The sequence below is a fragment of the Euprymna scolopes genome, chromosome 35 (assembly GCF_053919585.1).
Source record: "Euprymna scolopes isolate OS-2025 chromosome 35, ASM5391958v1, whole genome shotgun sequence".
Classification (NCBI taxonomy): Eukaryota; Metazoa; Mollusca; class Cephalopoda; order Sepiida; family Sepiolidae; genus Euprymna; species Euprymna scolopes.
In genome coordinates, this window is record NC_136516.1 from 32309146 (window position 1) to 32328117 (window position 18972).

Below are 18972 nucleotides of genomic sequence, written 5' to 3' on the forward strand. Positions count from 1 at the left end.
AAAACCTTTACACATAACACTTTAGCTTTTTGTGTCATTTTGTGCCATTTTATTTTTGTGCCGTTTTCATTTTATGAACAATTTTTAATATTGGAGTAAAACTGGACAAGTGCTGCAACATGTGTACTGACTGAATTGTGAGGCGATTTGAATGAACACTAAAAAGTAAACATCTCTAATTGCTACTCTCTTTCTTTGATGAACACAACGATGACAAAGCAAACAATTCCCAAAGACACAAACAATGTAAATAACAGTAAATTCACACCCAAAGAATTCTTCAAAAATCAATTGTACTTAAATAAGCAAAACGATCATTATGACAAACACACACCTGGAGAATGCCGATAAGCAAGTCAGTCAACACAGTAGAAATGTTTCAGTGTTGCCAAGAGTTACACAGAACATAGCTACACAAATTAAAAAATAAATAAACACCCAAAACTGAACAATTGTTGTTTTCTAAAAGACGCCATTCTTCCAATTAGAGAGTTGAGACAAATCACAAAAGTGTTTATAACCAAAACGGCACCAATCAAGAGAAATTCAATAAAGAAGATCTGTTTCAGGGGTTTTCAAATAAAATACAAAACAATTGACACACATTTATTTTCTGTGTTAATTTAAAGAAAATGTGTTTTCAGATCTACGGCATAAAATTTCATGGTTTTGTGCACACACACATCATGAGCGTGACACGCACAAAATAATGAGTCATTCCTAACATCCATTTCATCTGAAATTTCAGACTTAAGCGTGACAGACAAACTAAAAATCTGATTTCAGACTTAAGCGTGACAGACAAACTAAAAATCTGATTTCAGACTTAAGCGTGACAGACAAACTAAAAATCTGATTTCAGACTTAAGCGTGACAGACAAACTAAAAATCTGATTTCAGACTTAAGCGTGACAGACAAACTAAAAATCTGATTTCAGACTTAAGCGTGACAGACAAACTAAAAATCTGATTTCAGACTTAAGCGTGACAGACAAACTAAAAATCTGATTTCAGACTTAAGCGTGACAGACAAACTAAAAATCTGATTTCAGACTTAAGCGTGACAGACAAACTAAAAATCTGATTTCAGACTTAAGCGTGACAGACAAACTAAAAATCTGATTTCAGACTTAAGCGTGACAGACAAAAATAATGAGACAGTCATTCTTGATCTGTCTATTAGATGTGTATATTTACCAACAAATCATGACCAACTAATAAAATTAGACTTAATAGTATGAAAGACCAATCAAAACGATATTTCAAACTTTTTCAATTTTATCCTCTTTTGTAGTTGATGAATGCTTACGAACATTTAATATCCCAATGAATACAATGCCGATGATACAAGCTTTAGAAGGCGAACCATTAAATGATACATCTGCCTTACATAAAAAATGCTAGTTTTATTTTTGGTGTCTTTAAAAAAAATCCACCCAATATTTTTGCTGACGAGACTTTGTTTCAAAAAACTAAATGATAATATAATTATCCAAGACTTATTGTCTATCTTAATAAAAACATTGTTTCTGAAACGATCGTGCAATTTATTGATTTTGTTTGTTCTTCCTTGTGAAACTGATTTTTAATTTTAATTACAAATTATCAATCTTATATATATATATATATATATATATATATATATTTATTAGTCTAAAGAAGCTTTGAATAAAAAAGATGTAATGAATGCAATTTAAATTCCCAGAAAAAAAAAAAACACAAAACAAATTTAACCTATCGCAAACTTAGCATATATGAATAAAAATTGGGCTACCTTCCAATGTTTTATAAATTTTACCAATCAGTTCTATAAGTATATCAAACCTAACAGACCTGTTTTGTCATGGAGAATTCATTATTTATATGTCAATATTAAATTTTTCCTCATGCATACACATAAAAAACAGAAATTTTACTTAGAAAGAAACAGGCATGACTATGTAATTTAAGAAAAAAATCTAGAATAACTAGCATTACATGTTTATTTAGGTAGCCATCTTAGTTTTAAGAGTAAAGCTATTCAAATCTTAGTTTATTATGAGTTAAATAATGTTTCCAAATGGTTTTAATCTACAAAATAAAATTTATTATATAATAAGTTTATACTATTTCAATTGATAATTATCTCTATAGTATCTTAACTGGTGTTATATTTACAATACGTTTATTTAGGTTGTGGATACGAAACTAATTCCTTAGATTTTTTTAAACAGTTGTTCATATATATATATATATATATATATATATATATATATATATATATATAACATGTATGCGAGAGAGAAATACTCAAGATTTTTCTTTTTAATGGAGCCATTATAATTATAAGCATGAAAATAATTGCATATGGACATTAATTGAATCACATCAAAAGTGACCCCCCCCCCTAAAAAAAAAAAAAATAGAAAGAAAGCCTTCATTTTTAAATATATTCCAGTTGGAATATTGAAAATGATAAAATACATAAACTTACCAATGACATTTTGGAGGAACTAATTTTGTAAGTGCTTCTAAAGACTTTTCTGACCGATATTCCTGAAAGCAAAAGGCAGAAAAATATAAATATACATTTAAAACACAGTAATACCTACATATGTCATTTATTTAGGAAAGAAAACATGTTAAAATTGAATCCCTTTTCTCTACCCCAAAAAATAGGACATTTTTCATGTGGTTTTCCAGGCGTTGTTTAATTTTATAGCATTTAAAATGCAAAGATAGCAATTATCAAAATGGTTTCTTGATTCTCTCCAAACCAGTGCATGCCAAACTTGAGCTTTGCATTCTTCCTTTGAGACCATGATTGCAAAGTTTCTACCAAAGTTTTACACACTTTGTGAGGGGGGGGGGGTTGTCCAGATTTCCCAGTAGTCTTTTAAAGTAGGTTAGGTACACTTTGACAAAATCACTAACATTAAATGTTAAGTTTGCACAAAGTAAACGCAAAGAAAAAGTTGAATAGTTGTCAAGCTAAGTTCTAAATAATGAACACTTAATAAAAGACTTGTTCCCTGGTTTTCAGGCTAAGATCAATGTTTCAGTTCTAAATAAAATGGAAAACAGCAGGTGATGCATTCTTTAAAAATGGTTGAGACGATTTTTACCAGTTTTGTTTTCGGTCTTTTATTATACCACTCCCAGTTAATTCCAATGAATTTGTCCACATAAAAAAAAACAAGAAGGATGATTAGTAATTGTACAGTTTAATCAAAACTTTAAAAAAAGGAAAATATTGAAAAAAGTTATATTGTTATGGAATAAAGTTCTCAAAAAAAAAAAAAAAAAAAAAAAAAAAAAATATGTCATTTAATTTGATCAAGTAGTTTTGTTTTTTTTTTAAATGGAAAAACAATTTGTTATGACACTGAGTAAAAGGTAGTCCTGTTTCGATTTTTAGCACATGAGGAAGAAGAGAAGCTATTATTTAACATGGGGAGGAGGAGTGTTGGCATTTTAGATTGAGTTATCTCTCCACTAGCCCCCCCCCCCACTCACTTCCTTGTGGTAAAAAAAAAAAATTCAAACATGGCTACCTTCAGCTCACTGTCATAAAAAATTGCTTTTTTGCTGTAAAAAAAAAAAAAAAAATAAAAATAAAAAAAAATAATATATATATATATATATATATATATATATATATATATATATATCAAATTAAGCGAGATCCCCCACCTCCCGGGGAATTTCATTCCAGTATTTTTTTTTTTTTTTTTTTAATGTCTTTTTTTTTTAAGATCTTGATTAAACTGCATAAGTACCAGATGAATCCTAACGTAATGTTCCCTGGTGAATGTGATGGTCCGAGCGTGATGCTACATCACCTCCATCCAGTGGATGATTCTCATGAGAAACCTTCACTGAGCAGGTCATGCTCTCTGCTGTCAACAAGGTAATCTCATCAGAGAAGACATAGATCCAATTCCTACTTGGGATTGGAAGAAGGAACGCGGCGGCTAGCTAAAAACGTGGTTCAGAACGTTTAAGCAAGATACCAAATTAATTCTACTCCGACAATCTACGGTTGGAACTGTGATTGGCTGTCGATAGTGTCAGCATTAGTGATGAATCGCTAAGCTCGGTTATCTTTTGTGCGAGATGCAGTGAATTCATTAGAAGGAGCCGACTTAATCAATCTGGGACGAATGCTGCCTCCTCAAGGCAAGCAAGAAGACAATGGTTCCAGCAAAGAATAGAATAGACACAATAAGACTATCAACCCCCTCCTATTCCACACGTATGGCAGAATTTGTTACAATGTATTTTTACCTTAGAGCAAATAAATAATTCATAGTGTAGTATCTATTCTCCAGAAAAGGAAAAATTATTCTTGATTGGGGTAGACTGCAGGCTGCCCACCCCAATCTGTCCTCATCAGGATGGAAGCAAATAAAGTTACCTAAAAGTAGATAAAATTCTGAAAATGAACTGTCCCTTTTTTACACTAAAAGTTAACTAACTTTTCGCATAACCATTTGCAGCATCTCTTCCGTTCCTTTCTCTTGCCAGCGTTCTCCTTGATTCCATCACAAGAGTCAACAGTCACTGCCTACCCATTTCCTTTTCTGTGATGCAAAAGGGACTAGTGTGTGTGTGTGTGTATTAGTGACGGAAGGATTCCAATATTTTTTTCCCAATTCTGATACAATTACTGATTCCGATGCGAATACCAATTCCGATTCTTTATAAATCTCTAAATACTTAACTATAAAGTTGCTATTTTTTCCGACTACCACAAAAACACGTTAACAGTGCACACATTATCGCAAACATGAAAATACAATTGTGCGAGAGATGTGTAGATTTTAGTCTTACTGGGCAGTTCAAAATCAATAAATATTTATTATTTTATCATTACTACAAGCAGTGGAAGTTTTGTTTAAAACAAAACCAATTAAAAAAGATGACTAAAAGAATCGTTTTTAGTGTCGGAAAAGAAACAGATTTTCTGGTTCCGATATTCCAGATTGCGATTAATCATCCCAACACTAGTGTATGTATATATAAAGATAGGATGACTTACCTGAACAAAGCCAACTGTCACGACTATCACAATGGCCTGCATAAGAAAAAGACAAAGTAAAATAATTTAAAATACCAAAAATTCAGAAACAAATGAATAAAATTGCAACTTTTAAGGATTAAAAACAAAAACATTATAAATTTTTTAGATCCTAGCTGCACCTTGCCTGGCATTGCTTGGATGTAAAAAGAAAAAAGAAACCAGCTGGTTTTATTGCAAAGAAACTAAAAATATGACTACTTCCATTAAAGAGAGATAATAATCTGGTGAAAGGTATAAAAAAAAAATAAATAAAAATAAAAAATAAAGGAAAAACAGCTAGTCTGATTCAAATATCAATATGTTAGATGGATTGCTATTAGATTGGTGCAAAATCAATATCATTTTCTTATGTTACTTTTATATGATTTCTGAATTTATTGATATATACATATATATAACCATATTATATATAATTTTGAAGTGCGTTTTTCACTATCGAATCATGTTATTCATTACTGTTTTCAATCTCTTCATTTTTTATGCAGGTTTTTCAACAGCATGGACAAAATTCAAATCTGCAGAATTCTCTTGTTCCAGTTTAAACTAGGCCGAAAAGCTACAGAGATAGCTCATGATATCAATGATGCGTTTGGTCCAGGAACCACTTACAAACATGTGGCACAATGGTGGTTCAAGAAATTTCACAACGGTGGTGAGAGCCTTGAAGATGAAGACGGTCGCAGTCGGCCAACTGCGCTTGATAACGAATATTTAAAAAGGCGTAATTGCAGCCGATCCTCGCAAAACCACACGAGAAGTTGCTGTTGAACTCCAGATCAACCACTCAACAGTCGTTCGCCATTTAAAGCAAATAGGGAAGTCAAAAATTTGGAAGAATGGGTGCCACATGAGTGATATTAAAAAAAATTGTCGTTTTGAGGTGGGTTTTTTTTATGCTGCTTCTGCGCAACAAAAACAACCAATTTCTTGAGTGAATTGTAATGTGTGAGGAGAAGTGGATCCTTTACAACCAGTGACGTTTGGCAGAGTGGTTAGATGCCGGAGAAGCTCTACAACACTTTCCAAAGCTGAAATTGCCCAAAAAAAAAAAAAAAAGGTTATGGTGACTGTTTGGTGATCTGGTCTCATCCATCACAGCTTCTTGAATCCGGGCAAAACAGTAATAGTGGAGAAGTACTGTCGACAAATTAATATAATGCATCAAAAGCTCCAACGTATGTGTTCGAGACTGGTCAATATGAAGGGACCAATTCTCCTCTATGCCAACACTTGCCTGCATGTTGCTCAACTGACCTCAACTTAACGAATTGGGCTATGAAACTGTCTCATCCGCCATATTCACCAGATCTCTCGCTCACTGATTATCACTTTTTCAAGAATCTTGATAACTTCCTGCGTGGAAAATGCTTCAAAAGCAGAAATGATGCCGAATCGGGCTTCAATGACTTTATCGCTTCCAGAACTCTGGATTTCTATGCTAATGGAATAAATAAACTTGTTTCTCGTTAGCCAAACTATGTTGATTCTAATGGTTCTTATTTCGATTAATGAAGTTTATTATGGAAGAAGTTATGATCTTTTGAAGTTGAATGTCAAAAAATAAACATTTTTGCACCAACCTAATATTTTGGTCTTAATTTGAAAATTAGGCAAGATAAATTTATTTGTTAAACTCACAGGTACTCCCGCATTGAGAACTATTGTGTACTCCTACTTCAAGCCTTAAACCTGATATTACCATTTTTAAAAATTTTCTATGTTAATTGGTGAATCTCCAATTAGAGCAGGCAATCAATTGATTTGATTGAAAAAAATGCGTGATTTCACCAAATTTGATGACAATAACAAAATTCATTGATTATTATTCAATTCCGGGCAATAAAAAGAATACAATTTTCAAGCCTTTTTTCAAGACATTTCTCATATTTTCACGGCCTTTTCAAGGTAATATAAATAAGGCCTTTTCAAGACAAAGCTCCAAATTCAAGACTTTTTAAAGTCTGTGCAAACCTAGTGTACGATAATATATTTAGCCCATATTTAGACATACATGTGCCACAAAATAGAACTAAAATGTGCGTCTAACATCTTTCTTTTATATCTCTTTCCTCTTCTTTATCTTATCGCTAAACCACAACCCCGTCACCCAATGGCATAAAAGATCACACTTACATACATTGAAAAATACATTAGATTTTTAAATAACAGAGAGAGAGAGAGAGAGAGGGGGGGGGAGGTATGATTTGGTTCCTGCTGATACCTCCTCCCTGAATAAATAAATATTACAAAAAGAAATTTGCCCATATTCAGTTAAAGGCAATGCTGAGAAAGAATATATTGACTTTATGGATGTGTGTTCTGTATTTTTTTCACTTTTAGGTGACTACACACAAATTTCCTTTATATAATGGGCTACCAGGCATTGCCCAATGCAAAAATGTATAATTTATTTTATTAATACTCCACCTCGGTTTTCCATCTTTGTCCAGCTCATCTCTTGGACACACATACACACAGGTAACTCAAAGAACAAATCGGCATAAGGGAATTAACTCCGTTAAAAAAAAAAAAAAATTTTTTTTAATAAAAAATCAGAGCTAGTTTTCTTTAGTCAATAGCTGGAAAACAAACCTCCCTTCAACTAAATTTGCACCAGTTTAGGATCAAAGAATGAATAATTTTTTTCCCCCCTAAATTTTAGATATTATTCATAAGAGGCAAAGCCAATCGAGAAAATACTAACTTTGTGGTCATTTGTTTTGACTGTCCGGACATCCTTCCTTGCTTGCTTGAATCTCGTATTATAATAAAGTCAGACTCCTATCTGTTTGTTCACAATTTGATTAAGATTTACAAAAGGTACACTGTTTTACAAATTAGTTTTTATACTGAAAACAGATCTTCATAACATGAGATATATATATACACACACACACGATGTATTCAAAGGGAATCTATATTCAAGGAATAACATCATTTGCAATAATAAGTATTAAATCTAGTTAAAGTGTTAAAATTTAAGTCTTGAACTGCCAGATACCGTTTAATGCACAAAAAATTTTTTTTAAAATTTGGATTTCTTTTCTCCCACTGACACGCAAGTTAACTGCACAAAAAAAAAAAAAAGAAATCCGTCGTTCTTCCCCCCTTCCACTTATACATGAATTGATCACAAAACAAAAAACAATAAATAAAATAAAAAAAATAAAAAATCTTTCATTCGTTTTCCCCACTGACACGCGAATTAATCATACGTACAAAATGACTGAGTGAGTAAAAAATCTTCTCTGTATGGTGGTTTTAGAAATCTGTCGAGTCGGAAGTTGAACACATGCATGCCACTGATACTCCCTGGCATTTTATAAAGCACATTTGTATTCATTCTACAAACTATAGTCCCATACTCCTACCATCGGAAGAGTACATGCATAACTTTTCGTCTCCTATCAGTCAGGTTTTGAGTTTGAGTGTCGCACATGCGACCCATGACTAGTTTAATAATTAGCTCCATGTTGTTATCAAGACAAGAATAATATTCACAAAAAAAAAAAAGTTATCAAGACAAGAATAATATTAAAAATGTTATCAAGACAAGAATAATTATCAAGAAAAAAAAAAATTTTTTTTAAATTGTGAAACACCAAAAATTTTGAAATATAATTCTGAAACTGCCAACATTACGAACAAAATTTTAAGGTTTCGAAACGTGTGTAAAATAACAATTGTAAGTTGTAACAGTGTATTAATTTTCATTAATTAGCAAACACGAATTAAAGAATGCTATATTTAAAAAAAAAAAAAAAAAAAAAAAAAAAAAAAAAAAAAAAAAGGTCAGGAATGAAAAAAAAAAAAAAAGGTCAGGAATGAAAAAAAAAAAAAAGGTCAGGAATGAAAAAATAAAAAGGTCAGGAATGAAAAAAAAAAAGGTCAGGAATGAAAACAAAAAAGGTCAGGAATGAAAAAAAAAAAGGTCAGGAATGAAAAAAAAAAAAAAAAAAAAGGTCAGGAATGAAAAAAAAAAAAAATAAGCGTGAAATTGAGCAACAATTGTGAATGACATAATATCAAAGTACATAAATAACATGCAGAGAAATCAATAATCTGAATGAAGGCAATTATATACTTACAATGGTGATACTAATAGCATCATCAAACTGTTTCATGATGGTACTAACCAAGGCTGAAGCAAGAAGCAACAATATCAAAGGGTTGTTGAACTGAAAAAAAAATAAATAAATAAAAATAAAATTGAATAATTTTCTTGTTTTCATTCAATATCTCTCTCTCACTCATCTTATGTCCCTGTAAAGGTAATGGAGATATATTCCCAGCAAAGTGATCAATTTTTAAGAAAATTTTTTTAAAAATAAATAAAATAAATAAAAGCATAGTATTTTTTTTTTAAAATGTTACAGATGATCAGGACAACATCCGTACCGTTGGTTTCAAATCCAGGAATCAAGAGTTGATCTCCTATTTTGAACCTATCAGCTTCTGCTTTATGCCTGTCTCCCTGGAAAATAGTGGCTCGAACATGTTAAACACTTTTTTTTTTCACACGAAACAGACAGACAAAAAAAGATATCTTGGACTTGGTTGATGATCAGATTATCAAGTGCGGCTTCAGTCCGCATTGAAAAGTTAGGGAGAGAGTGATTTGAGGAGTCCAAGGTGGAGTTCAATTTCCATGCAGGGACACAATTTTCGATGTTCACATAAAAAGCTTAAAGCTCTTCTATCTTATATGCACACATTTCAAAGTAATAAAAAAGCATGCTTCTCCTCGGCGGGAAATAACTTGCAAGTTACTAAAAAAATAAATCTATGTTCAAACTTTAATAGTTTTTCTTTGTTCTGATATAATTTTTTTTATATTTTCATATGTTTGTGTTAAAGATTTCATCTATTGCCCCTTCATGTTTGTTCGAGTGGGTTGCTTTGGTTTTGATACCCCACAAGTTTGAAGCTATCTCTTTAAACCCACACCCTCTTTTCATAACCTTTCATACATCAGAGTCAGTCAACGACAGGTACTTCTGCTAGTGTGTGTGTGTGTGTGTATATATATATATATATATATATATGTCAGGTCATGTCATATGCTACTGGTACCATGTAACCAGTACTACCTGCCTCATGGTCGGGTCACCAGCGACTAAACTGGTTCCCCCACTAGACTTGTTTGGTGAAGAGGGCGGCTAGTCTCCCTGAAGGATTAAAAACAAGACCTTCCAAAGGGCGAATGAACTCTTTTTCTGGGTTAACGGCCAACTAGCACTGTGTATATTTGTGTGTGTGTATATGTGTATTGGGGTGGAGAGAGTCCCGTAGGCCGTGGTGAAGGCAACCTTTCTAGGAGAAGCAAATCTCTGATTTAAAAAACCATAAAGCGGAAGACCAGTACCCGCATTAAGCTGGTCTTCAGTTTAATTTGTTGCTGGCTATCTTGCTCTTGCTTGTTGCTGGATCTCAACATTTTGAACCGAGAGAGAGACTTAGCTGTCGTACAAAGCTAAGACTCTGTAACATCATATTTGTATAGATCCTCCCTCAGGAATTTGGGTTCCTGGATTTTAAATGTCTGAGGGAGTGGCACTCGTCTGACAAGACGTTGCAATCATCATATATAAAGCTCAACGTCTGTGTGTGTGTGTGTGTGTGTACGCAAATAGGCTCCTATGTGGTTTACTATTATACTAAACTGATCACATACAATGATAGAAGAGGTATCAAGGAGTAAAAATGGGTATGATAAAGTCACCCCCACCAACAGGGGGGGGGGGCATATGCACACTCACACCATTTAAGAGGTGTCACTTATAAATGGAAAGCCTAAGCACACCGATAAAGAGCTACCAAAGTTGCCATAACCTCACCATGAAGAGGAGGTTATTGAGAGCTAAATTGCTCACTTATACCAATGGAGGTGGGGCCCCGATGGGGTCACATAAGGAACTCTAATTAGTGTTCATACGTTTGTGTCAATAAAGATTCCCACTATTGCCCCCTCATGTTCGTTTGAGAGGGTTGCTTTGGTTTTGATATTTGAAAAGTTTTTACAACCACACCCGGAGTGACTTATAGAGTCGCTTGCACGCAACTAAAAACTTGAAATTATTAGTATATATATATTGGGTACAATATAATAATCAATAGAGAATTGGCTCAATAATAATAAATATAAAAATCTCCTATAACTAGATATATTCTGACACTAAATTTAACAAATCACTTTTAACGTGATATTATTGTACCTATTTACTATGCCTCCCCACGGGACAGAGTTAGACACCAGGGTCGTTTTTTAACGTGGAGAAAAGGTACAAAAATAAAAATTGTCTCAGTCGTGAAGGATTTCTCCTTCACCGAAAGAGAACAAGAAATAGAAGTGCAGCATCTGAAGAACAGATACTACACTTTGATCTTGCCCCCGAAGGCCAAATTGTAGCTCTTTTTTTTTTTTTTATTAAAACCCGAAACAGGAGTTGAAGTTCTTTCCCCTTTCCTATTCTTTCTCTCCTTTGCGATGGAGTCTGCAACGTGTGAGCTTTGGGCGTCTACATATTAACGCGTGTGCAATACATGTGTAACGTTAGAATTTTTATTCGGTACAATACACAATTTATGGCAGAATATCTTTTTAAACATACTCGGAAAATTTTTACGATATTTCGTCCACATCTGATAACATTGGATTTCTGAAACACGTGTACACATGGAGAAATATTGAGCATTGAAAATTTTTGGAGCATGATTACAACACACACACACACACATTTATTATATATATATATATATATATATAGTCTTTGAAGTTTTTAACCTTTAAAACTATACAAAAAAATATTTTTTTATCTATAATATATATATATATACGTGTATGTTGTAATATATATATATATATATATATTCAGCCACTCTGATGAGTCGTAGACGACGAAACACATGTCAGTGGATAATTACATTTTAAAAATAATATATATGCCGCTCCCCATGTGGGGGTACCAAATTGGTTAAAGGGAAAATTATTCCCAACTCGCATTTAGGTAAAAATGCACTTTCGTAAATGATTGAATTAATTCAAAACATATCGCTAAAACCAAAACAAACAACATCTAAGCAAATCGCGATATATCCAGACAGTTGGCGAGATGGGTCAGAGGTAAGGAGTTTAGGGTCAGAGGTAAGGAGTTTAGGCTCATTACCGTGGGGTCCCGATTTCGAATCTCGCTATATTCAGCCACTCTGATGAGTCGTAGACGACGAAACATGTGTCAGTGGATAATTACATTTTAAAAATAATATATATGCCGCTCCCCATGTGGGGGTACCAAATTGGTTAAAGGGAAAATTATTCCCAACTTGCATTTAGGTAAAAATGCACTTTCGTAAATAATTGAATTCATTCCAAACATATCGCTAAAACCAAAACAAACAACATATATATATATATATATATATATATATGTTGTTTGTTTTGTATATATATATATATATATATATATATATATATATATATGTGTGTGTGTGTGTGTTATTTGTTTTGCACTACTTTCTGAATGAATTCAGTTATTTATACTAAAGTGCATTTTTACCAAAATGTGAGCTGGGAATAATTTTCCCTTTGACCAATTTTGTATCTCCAAATAAGGAGTGGCGTATGTATTGTTAAAATATAATCATCCAATCTATCTATATATATGAGAGAGAGAGAGAGATAAAACTATGTCTACGTGTTTGTGAGTATGTGTGATGTTTGTTCCATATAGAAAGAAAGGTTAGAGAATCTACATAAAATCTCATGTAAAATTTACTGGGAAAGACAATGAAAGTATTCCTGAATCTCTAAGTGTGTGTGTGTATATATATATATATATATATATATATATATATATATATATATATATAAGTGAACGTGTGTGTGTGTGTGTGTGTGTGTGTGTGTACATTTCCTTACGCAATAACTGTCAATTTTTAGTCTACAGACTAAATTTGATATACAGGGTACTGAGATTTGGGAAAATCTATGATCCGTTTTTGGCAAGAAATTTGGCTGTTAAGGGGTCAAAGTGCAACGATTTGACGTCCGAGAACTCTACCAAACTCCTCCGACAATTTTGGGTCTAAAACTGGAAATTTTAGATATAGGTTCCTTGGACATGGATCTAACTTAATAACTTGATTTGAACCCAAAACAATAAATGTTAAGGGGTCATAATAGGGGTCAAAGTTAAAAAAAATTGACCGCTTTTTTTTTGTTTTGCTCAGCATACACCTCAAAAAACCCGGGCAACGCCGGGCACCCATGCTAGCATATATATATATATATATATATATATATATATATATATATAACCCCTTAAAACTCATCAGCTCAACATCTTAATCATCCATTTCGTGTCCGTTTTACATGCCAGTAAGTCATAACTTCCTTACCCCCATCATGAATACTTTTCAAGTCTTTGCCTTATAGATTTACAAGTTAGTCTAATTTATTATAGTTGACAACTTGCTTACTGGATTAATCATATGAAACAAACGTTTTAATTTAATGTATATATATATATATATATATATATATATATATATATCGATCGATACTCGTCACATGATTTAAGAAAATTAATGTTGCCAATTTGTGAATAAATTATCAATCCAAAAAGAAGAATGGATATTCTCCACGGGTGGTGGTCATCAAGGTGATAATGAAATTTGTATTTGACTAACAAGATTATCCAAATGTTATTGGGAAAGACAGAAAATACTTTCTCTTCTGATACGTGAAACTCAAAAGTTTATACCGATTATACATCGCCCTTGATGTCCACAGAATGTCGCAAATTCAGGCTAAAGTCAATATTCCAGTGTAAATGGTTAGGAATGTAATTTATGATGCAGAAATTGGAAACTTATGCGCTATGCAGGTGTAAATGTTTAACATTTTATGAAAACTGCTGAATGGGTTATTTCTTTGTTTTGATGAAAATTGGGAAAGAGATTACAGGGGGGGGGATAAGAGCATTGGAAGGAAACATGTGCAATCAAGGGAAGAGGTGGAGGAGAGAGAGAATGAGGGGGGGGGGAATCCAGAGAAAGAAAAAAAATCAAGAGAGACGGGGGCGGGAGTGAAGGAAATCGAGAGAGAGAGAGAGAGAGATGTGAGAGGAAGAAGTAATCAAAAGAGAGAGAGACAGAGATATGGGCGGGGGGGGGAGAATAGAGAGAGAGAGAGAGAGACGGTGGGGGGGCGTATGAAATCGGCAGAGAGAAAGAGAGAGAAAGGAGAGGGGGGACAGATTGGCAAAGAAAGAGGGAGGGGGGACAGATTGGCAAAGAAAGAGGGAGGGGGGAGAATTCGGCAAAGAGAGACGGGATAAATCGGCAAAGAGAGAAAGAGGGGGAAAGAAATCGACAGAGAAAGAGAGGGGCGAAGACATCAAGACGGTAAGGAAAGAAAGAGAGAGAGGTTAAACAAAGCAACAATTTTTAAATTTAATTAAGCTTGCATAGAATTAAAAAAAAAAAAAAAATTGTACTAGCAATACCACACTATTTTCTTCTTTAGATCGAATAAACTCAAATCAATCATTATTGAAAAGAGCATAAAAAACAAAGAGATATTATCTTTAGCTTTTTTAAATCGGCTCGTTAGAACTGGAGTTATGATCATTCAAAGTATCAACAAAAAACAAACAAAAAAAACAAAAAAAAACGTGTGGTTCACTGGACATTTTGCCTTAAGTCAGTCCTATTCAAATGCATATAAGCTTGTGACTGAAAATAGTAGGAAATTTGCACAATTTATAGACTGACCCATCTTTAAAAAGCTTTATCTTCAGATCTTTTTAAGATATTAATAATGAAATTTTGAACATATATCATGAAGGTTCAGATGGCGGTATTTCCGATCTCATCACTTGGTAACTTACGGATCAATTAGCATATTTCATTTCCATTTTAACAGCTTTAAGTAAAAACATCATAAAAACAGCTAAGAAAAATGGTAAGTAAGGCTTTATCATCATAGAAAATATCATTCTGATGGACATTATCATTTGGCATTATAAGATCATGAAAAATCCAAGATGCTGACCAGGAAATCAAAGATGGTGTCTGGGAAATCCAAAAAATGGCCACCACAACACGATTCAAAGAAATTAATTTGATATGCTACAAGCTATATTTTGTTAAAGAAAATTTTGTACAGATCTGAATTGTTTTCAAGTACATTAAACTAGTTAGCATATTAATTAACAATATTAAGTTTCATTTTAGTGGCTTTCAGTAGAAGCATCATAAAAAAACAGTTAAAGAAAAAACGGGAGGTAAGGCTTTATTATCATGCGAAATATTCTTCTGACAGACATTATCATTTGTCATTATTACACTGTGAAAAATCCAAGATGGCCACCACAACACGATTCAAAGAAATTATTAACAAAATATGGCTTGTAGCATATCAAATGAAAGGAAATTTTGTACAAATCAGAATTATGTTTACAAGTACATTAAACTAGTTAGCATAATTAAGTTTCATTTTAACGGCTTCAAGTATCGGTGTTGAATAGCAGGGGACATATATAACGGGGACTCAGAACAGAGGACGATGATAATGAGGGAGACATTTCTATCAGACTGCGATGATTTTTGTTAACGTATATAGAGAGGAGGTGATACTTCACTTATGATAGAGGAAGCACATATTACTTGTAAGGGTTGTAAAAAGTTCGTTACAAGATGGTAAAACAGATTTACCTTTTTTGGTTGTGAGGAATGACGACAAAAAAAAACATTTACAAACATAAATAGTTACTTTATTATTCAATCGACCTATCAGTGATGTCAGGAACTCGAGCCTTTTCAACTACATGGTCTCTTTCCTCCCTCCGTCTCTAAGGGGCTCCTACTCCCCAGCTGACTATCACCATGTGTGATCTGCTCTGATTATCTGATCTTTATCAACTCTCTAACTTTGAACCCTCAGATTCCTATATTGAGAAATCTCCTTTGTTTATGACGTCAGAAGTGTGTTTACCAATGTGACTATATCACGTTTTCTACACATGCCTGTCCAACACACTTTTGGCAAACAAAAGAATCCTCAATTCTAATTCTAACCTATTTTTAAACAATATATTTTAACTCGCATTGTGCATTCATTTAACTGACATATTTAATATCCAGATTTCTAAAAAGAATGGACAATCGGCTCTTTTTCCAACACAAACAATATTTAACTATTTCTAATAGAATTAACAATGGACTGAATTTCTAACATTCCATTTTCCATTATCTTTAAAAATTGCAAACAGGGTTCGATTCTAACCTTATCCTAATATCATTTTCATTTATCTAGTATGTATTCTAATATATATGAGAAGGGGACAGCCCTTTCATGTAACACCTGTGACAATTATCAGGTGAGTTTCTACCACTATCTTGTATAATTTTTTTATTTTTAAATCATTGTTGAGACTTTAAGAGACATTGAGGCCATTTTTTCTTGTTCTCATGTAACGCTCAACACTACTTGTTTTTTAAACAAACATTTGCAACACCAAAAATTTATCGAGGTAGGTAGAAGAGTAACTTGCCTTTGGGTAACATTTATTTGTTATGTTTTTTTTGCCACTTTTTCATGCCCCATGCGGATTGTAAAACAAACCCAATAAAAGTTATTCTTTTACTTAACTGGATAAGTGGTTTGTGTTTTAACTCGTTTAAAAGCGTGGTCATTGTTGTTTATTCTTTTTCAAAGAAATTTTTTTTTTTTTAAATATTCTTTTCCTTTCCATAATTAAAAACTTTGTTTTCTTAATTACAAGAAAATAAATAAATAAATAAAATGAACACTTTTTTTTTTTTTTACAAGGTGGTCACCACTTATCAAGGCCCGGTAGCTACTCAGACTTATTGTAAGTACAGTACGTTAGTGTGGATATTTAGAGTGTCTACTTAAGGAGGCAGTTCACCAGGAATTTGTTTATATTGAACTTGAAGACGTCCAAGTTGTAGTCAGGAGGGAAGCAAGTAGACGGAACAGAGTTCCACATGCATAAGTTAGTTGACGAACACTTTGTTTACAGATTCTATGTGCACGTCACAACGCACAAAAATTCTCGTGTTTCTATGCCTTTGTCACTATTTCCATCAACTCTAGCATAAAAAGTTTTTATCCAATTCTTTTCAAATTTTAGGACAAAATAAATTAATATTTTTGCTATTAAATAGCGTTTGAACACAGTTTCTATCTTTACTTGTCTTTGTACTACAAAGCGTCAACTTTGAGATATTCTAACTTTTGACTGGAAAGACGTGCAGGTGTTCAAATTCTTTTTTCTGATTAGCTAAAAAAAAAAAAAAAAAAAAAAAAAAAAAAAAAAAAAAAAAAATAGAAACGTCGTCGATGGATACAACTTCCGCTTTGAGTATTTATGTGAACACACCCGACTGTTTATTTGCAAAACGTGATCTACCACCAACGGGCATGCTATGCCGGCATGTTTTGTCATTGATAGCCGGATTTAAATAGTGATTTCTTTTAATATGCAAATCACAACAAAAATATTAAAATACCATTTTAAAAAGAAAATTTTATTGGAAATCCAGTTATACAAGTTTTATTTTGACGGGTAAAGGTGAAAGAGAAGGAGGAGGGGGAAACAAAAATAACAAATATAAAAGTATAGAGAGATAGAGGTTTATAATAGAAATACATTACAATTTTGCTCCAGGCAACGTCAGGTAGTCCTGCTAATTTAATATAATCATATTTTTTTTTGTCTGTGTGTACATAGGTGTATGTCTGACTAAAAATCAGAAACAACACAAGATACACTTACTAAACCTTAAATAATCAGATTCAGTTTGACGTTGACCTGGTTTCGAATCTCGCTAGATTCAGCCACTCTGAGGAGTCGTAGACGACGAAACACGTTTCAGTGGATAATTATATTAAAAAAACTTTTCTTTTTTTTATTTATATATATATATATATATATATATATATAATATTCATTTGCTTGGAGTTCCTATTTACTTATTACTGATACTGATTTAAAGACTGAGTGTCAAATTAAGTAGCAGCGTGCGCCTTGTCCAACGCTGAAAGTTATGGTTGCTGGTATTACTATTTATGCACACAAAGACAGAGAAACGTATGACGCAGTTTGTTATGAAACAAAACTTTGTTTGTTGCTGTTCTCTAAACAAATGAAGAACGTGTTATCCTTGTGTGACCCAACAAAAATCTGGATAGTACTAGTTCTTACTTTCGGAAAATATTTCCTTTTTTAATTGGTGAGGGAGGGCTCCCATTTTCATAAAGTGGGTATATCCCAATACCATCTTTGGTTGTGACAACACTTGAAAGCTTCTTCTCCCTAAAAAAACGCCCTCATTGTGTGCATCTCAAATAGTCTTCTCATGTAGTTTAGCTACTACGCCTGACGAAACTGTTTTTACTGCAGGGTTCGTACAGATTTTCAACGTGTCTTTTCAAGGCTTTTTATAGTTTTTCAAGGCCTTTTCCAGACAAAATTCAAGTTTTCAAAACAAAATTTGATATATAAACAATGATATAAAACAAAACCACTTAATTGACAACAGGAAAAGTCATTTTCATTTACATACAAAATAATGTGTTTACATTTCTGACCCATATAAACACAATTAAATGTTATTTTCCCCATTGTAAATTTAGTCTACGCTGAATTGGCTTTACTTTTAAATTTTGAATTTCCGATATTGCGAATACAAGAGTCACGTCTTTTTATCAGGAAACTACTCAATGTTATTATATGGAAAACATTGGGTAGTTTCATGAAAAAGGGACATAACTCTTGTATCTACAAAAATATGATGCAATTTCGGAACACTGTATTTCGATTTTATATTCAATATTTAAAAAACATTTTAATAGTATCTACATATTAATACAGTAGAACCCT

The 18972-nt window shown here is 32.7% G+C and overlaps 1 protein-coding gene across 6 annotated transcripts in view; it reads right to left on the bottom strand.

Moving 5' to 3' along the window:
• The window catches only part of LOC145259796 (calcium-transporting ATPase type 2C member 1-like), a 204110-nt gene that overhangs the window by 45137 nt on the left and 140001 nt on the right, over positions 1–18972 (bottom strand). For all 6 annotated transcript variants that reach the window (XM_080117561.1, XM_080117562.1, XM_080117564.1 and 3 more), the window contains 3 exons: positions 9151–9240; positions 5021–5056; positions 2474–2535 (listed from right to left, as the gene is read on the bottom strand). In XM_080117561.1, the coding sequence (XP_079973687.1) occupies positions 2474–2535; positions 5021–5056; positions 9151–9240 (188 nt within the window). The remainder of the gene's footprint in view (positions 1–2473; positions 2536–5020; positions 5057–9150; positions 9241–18972) is intronic.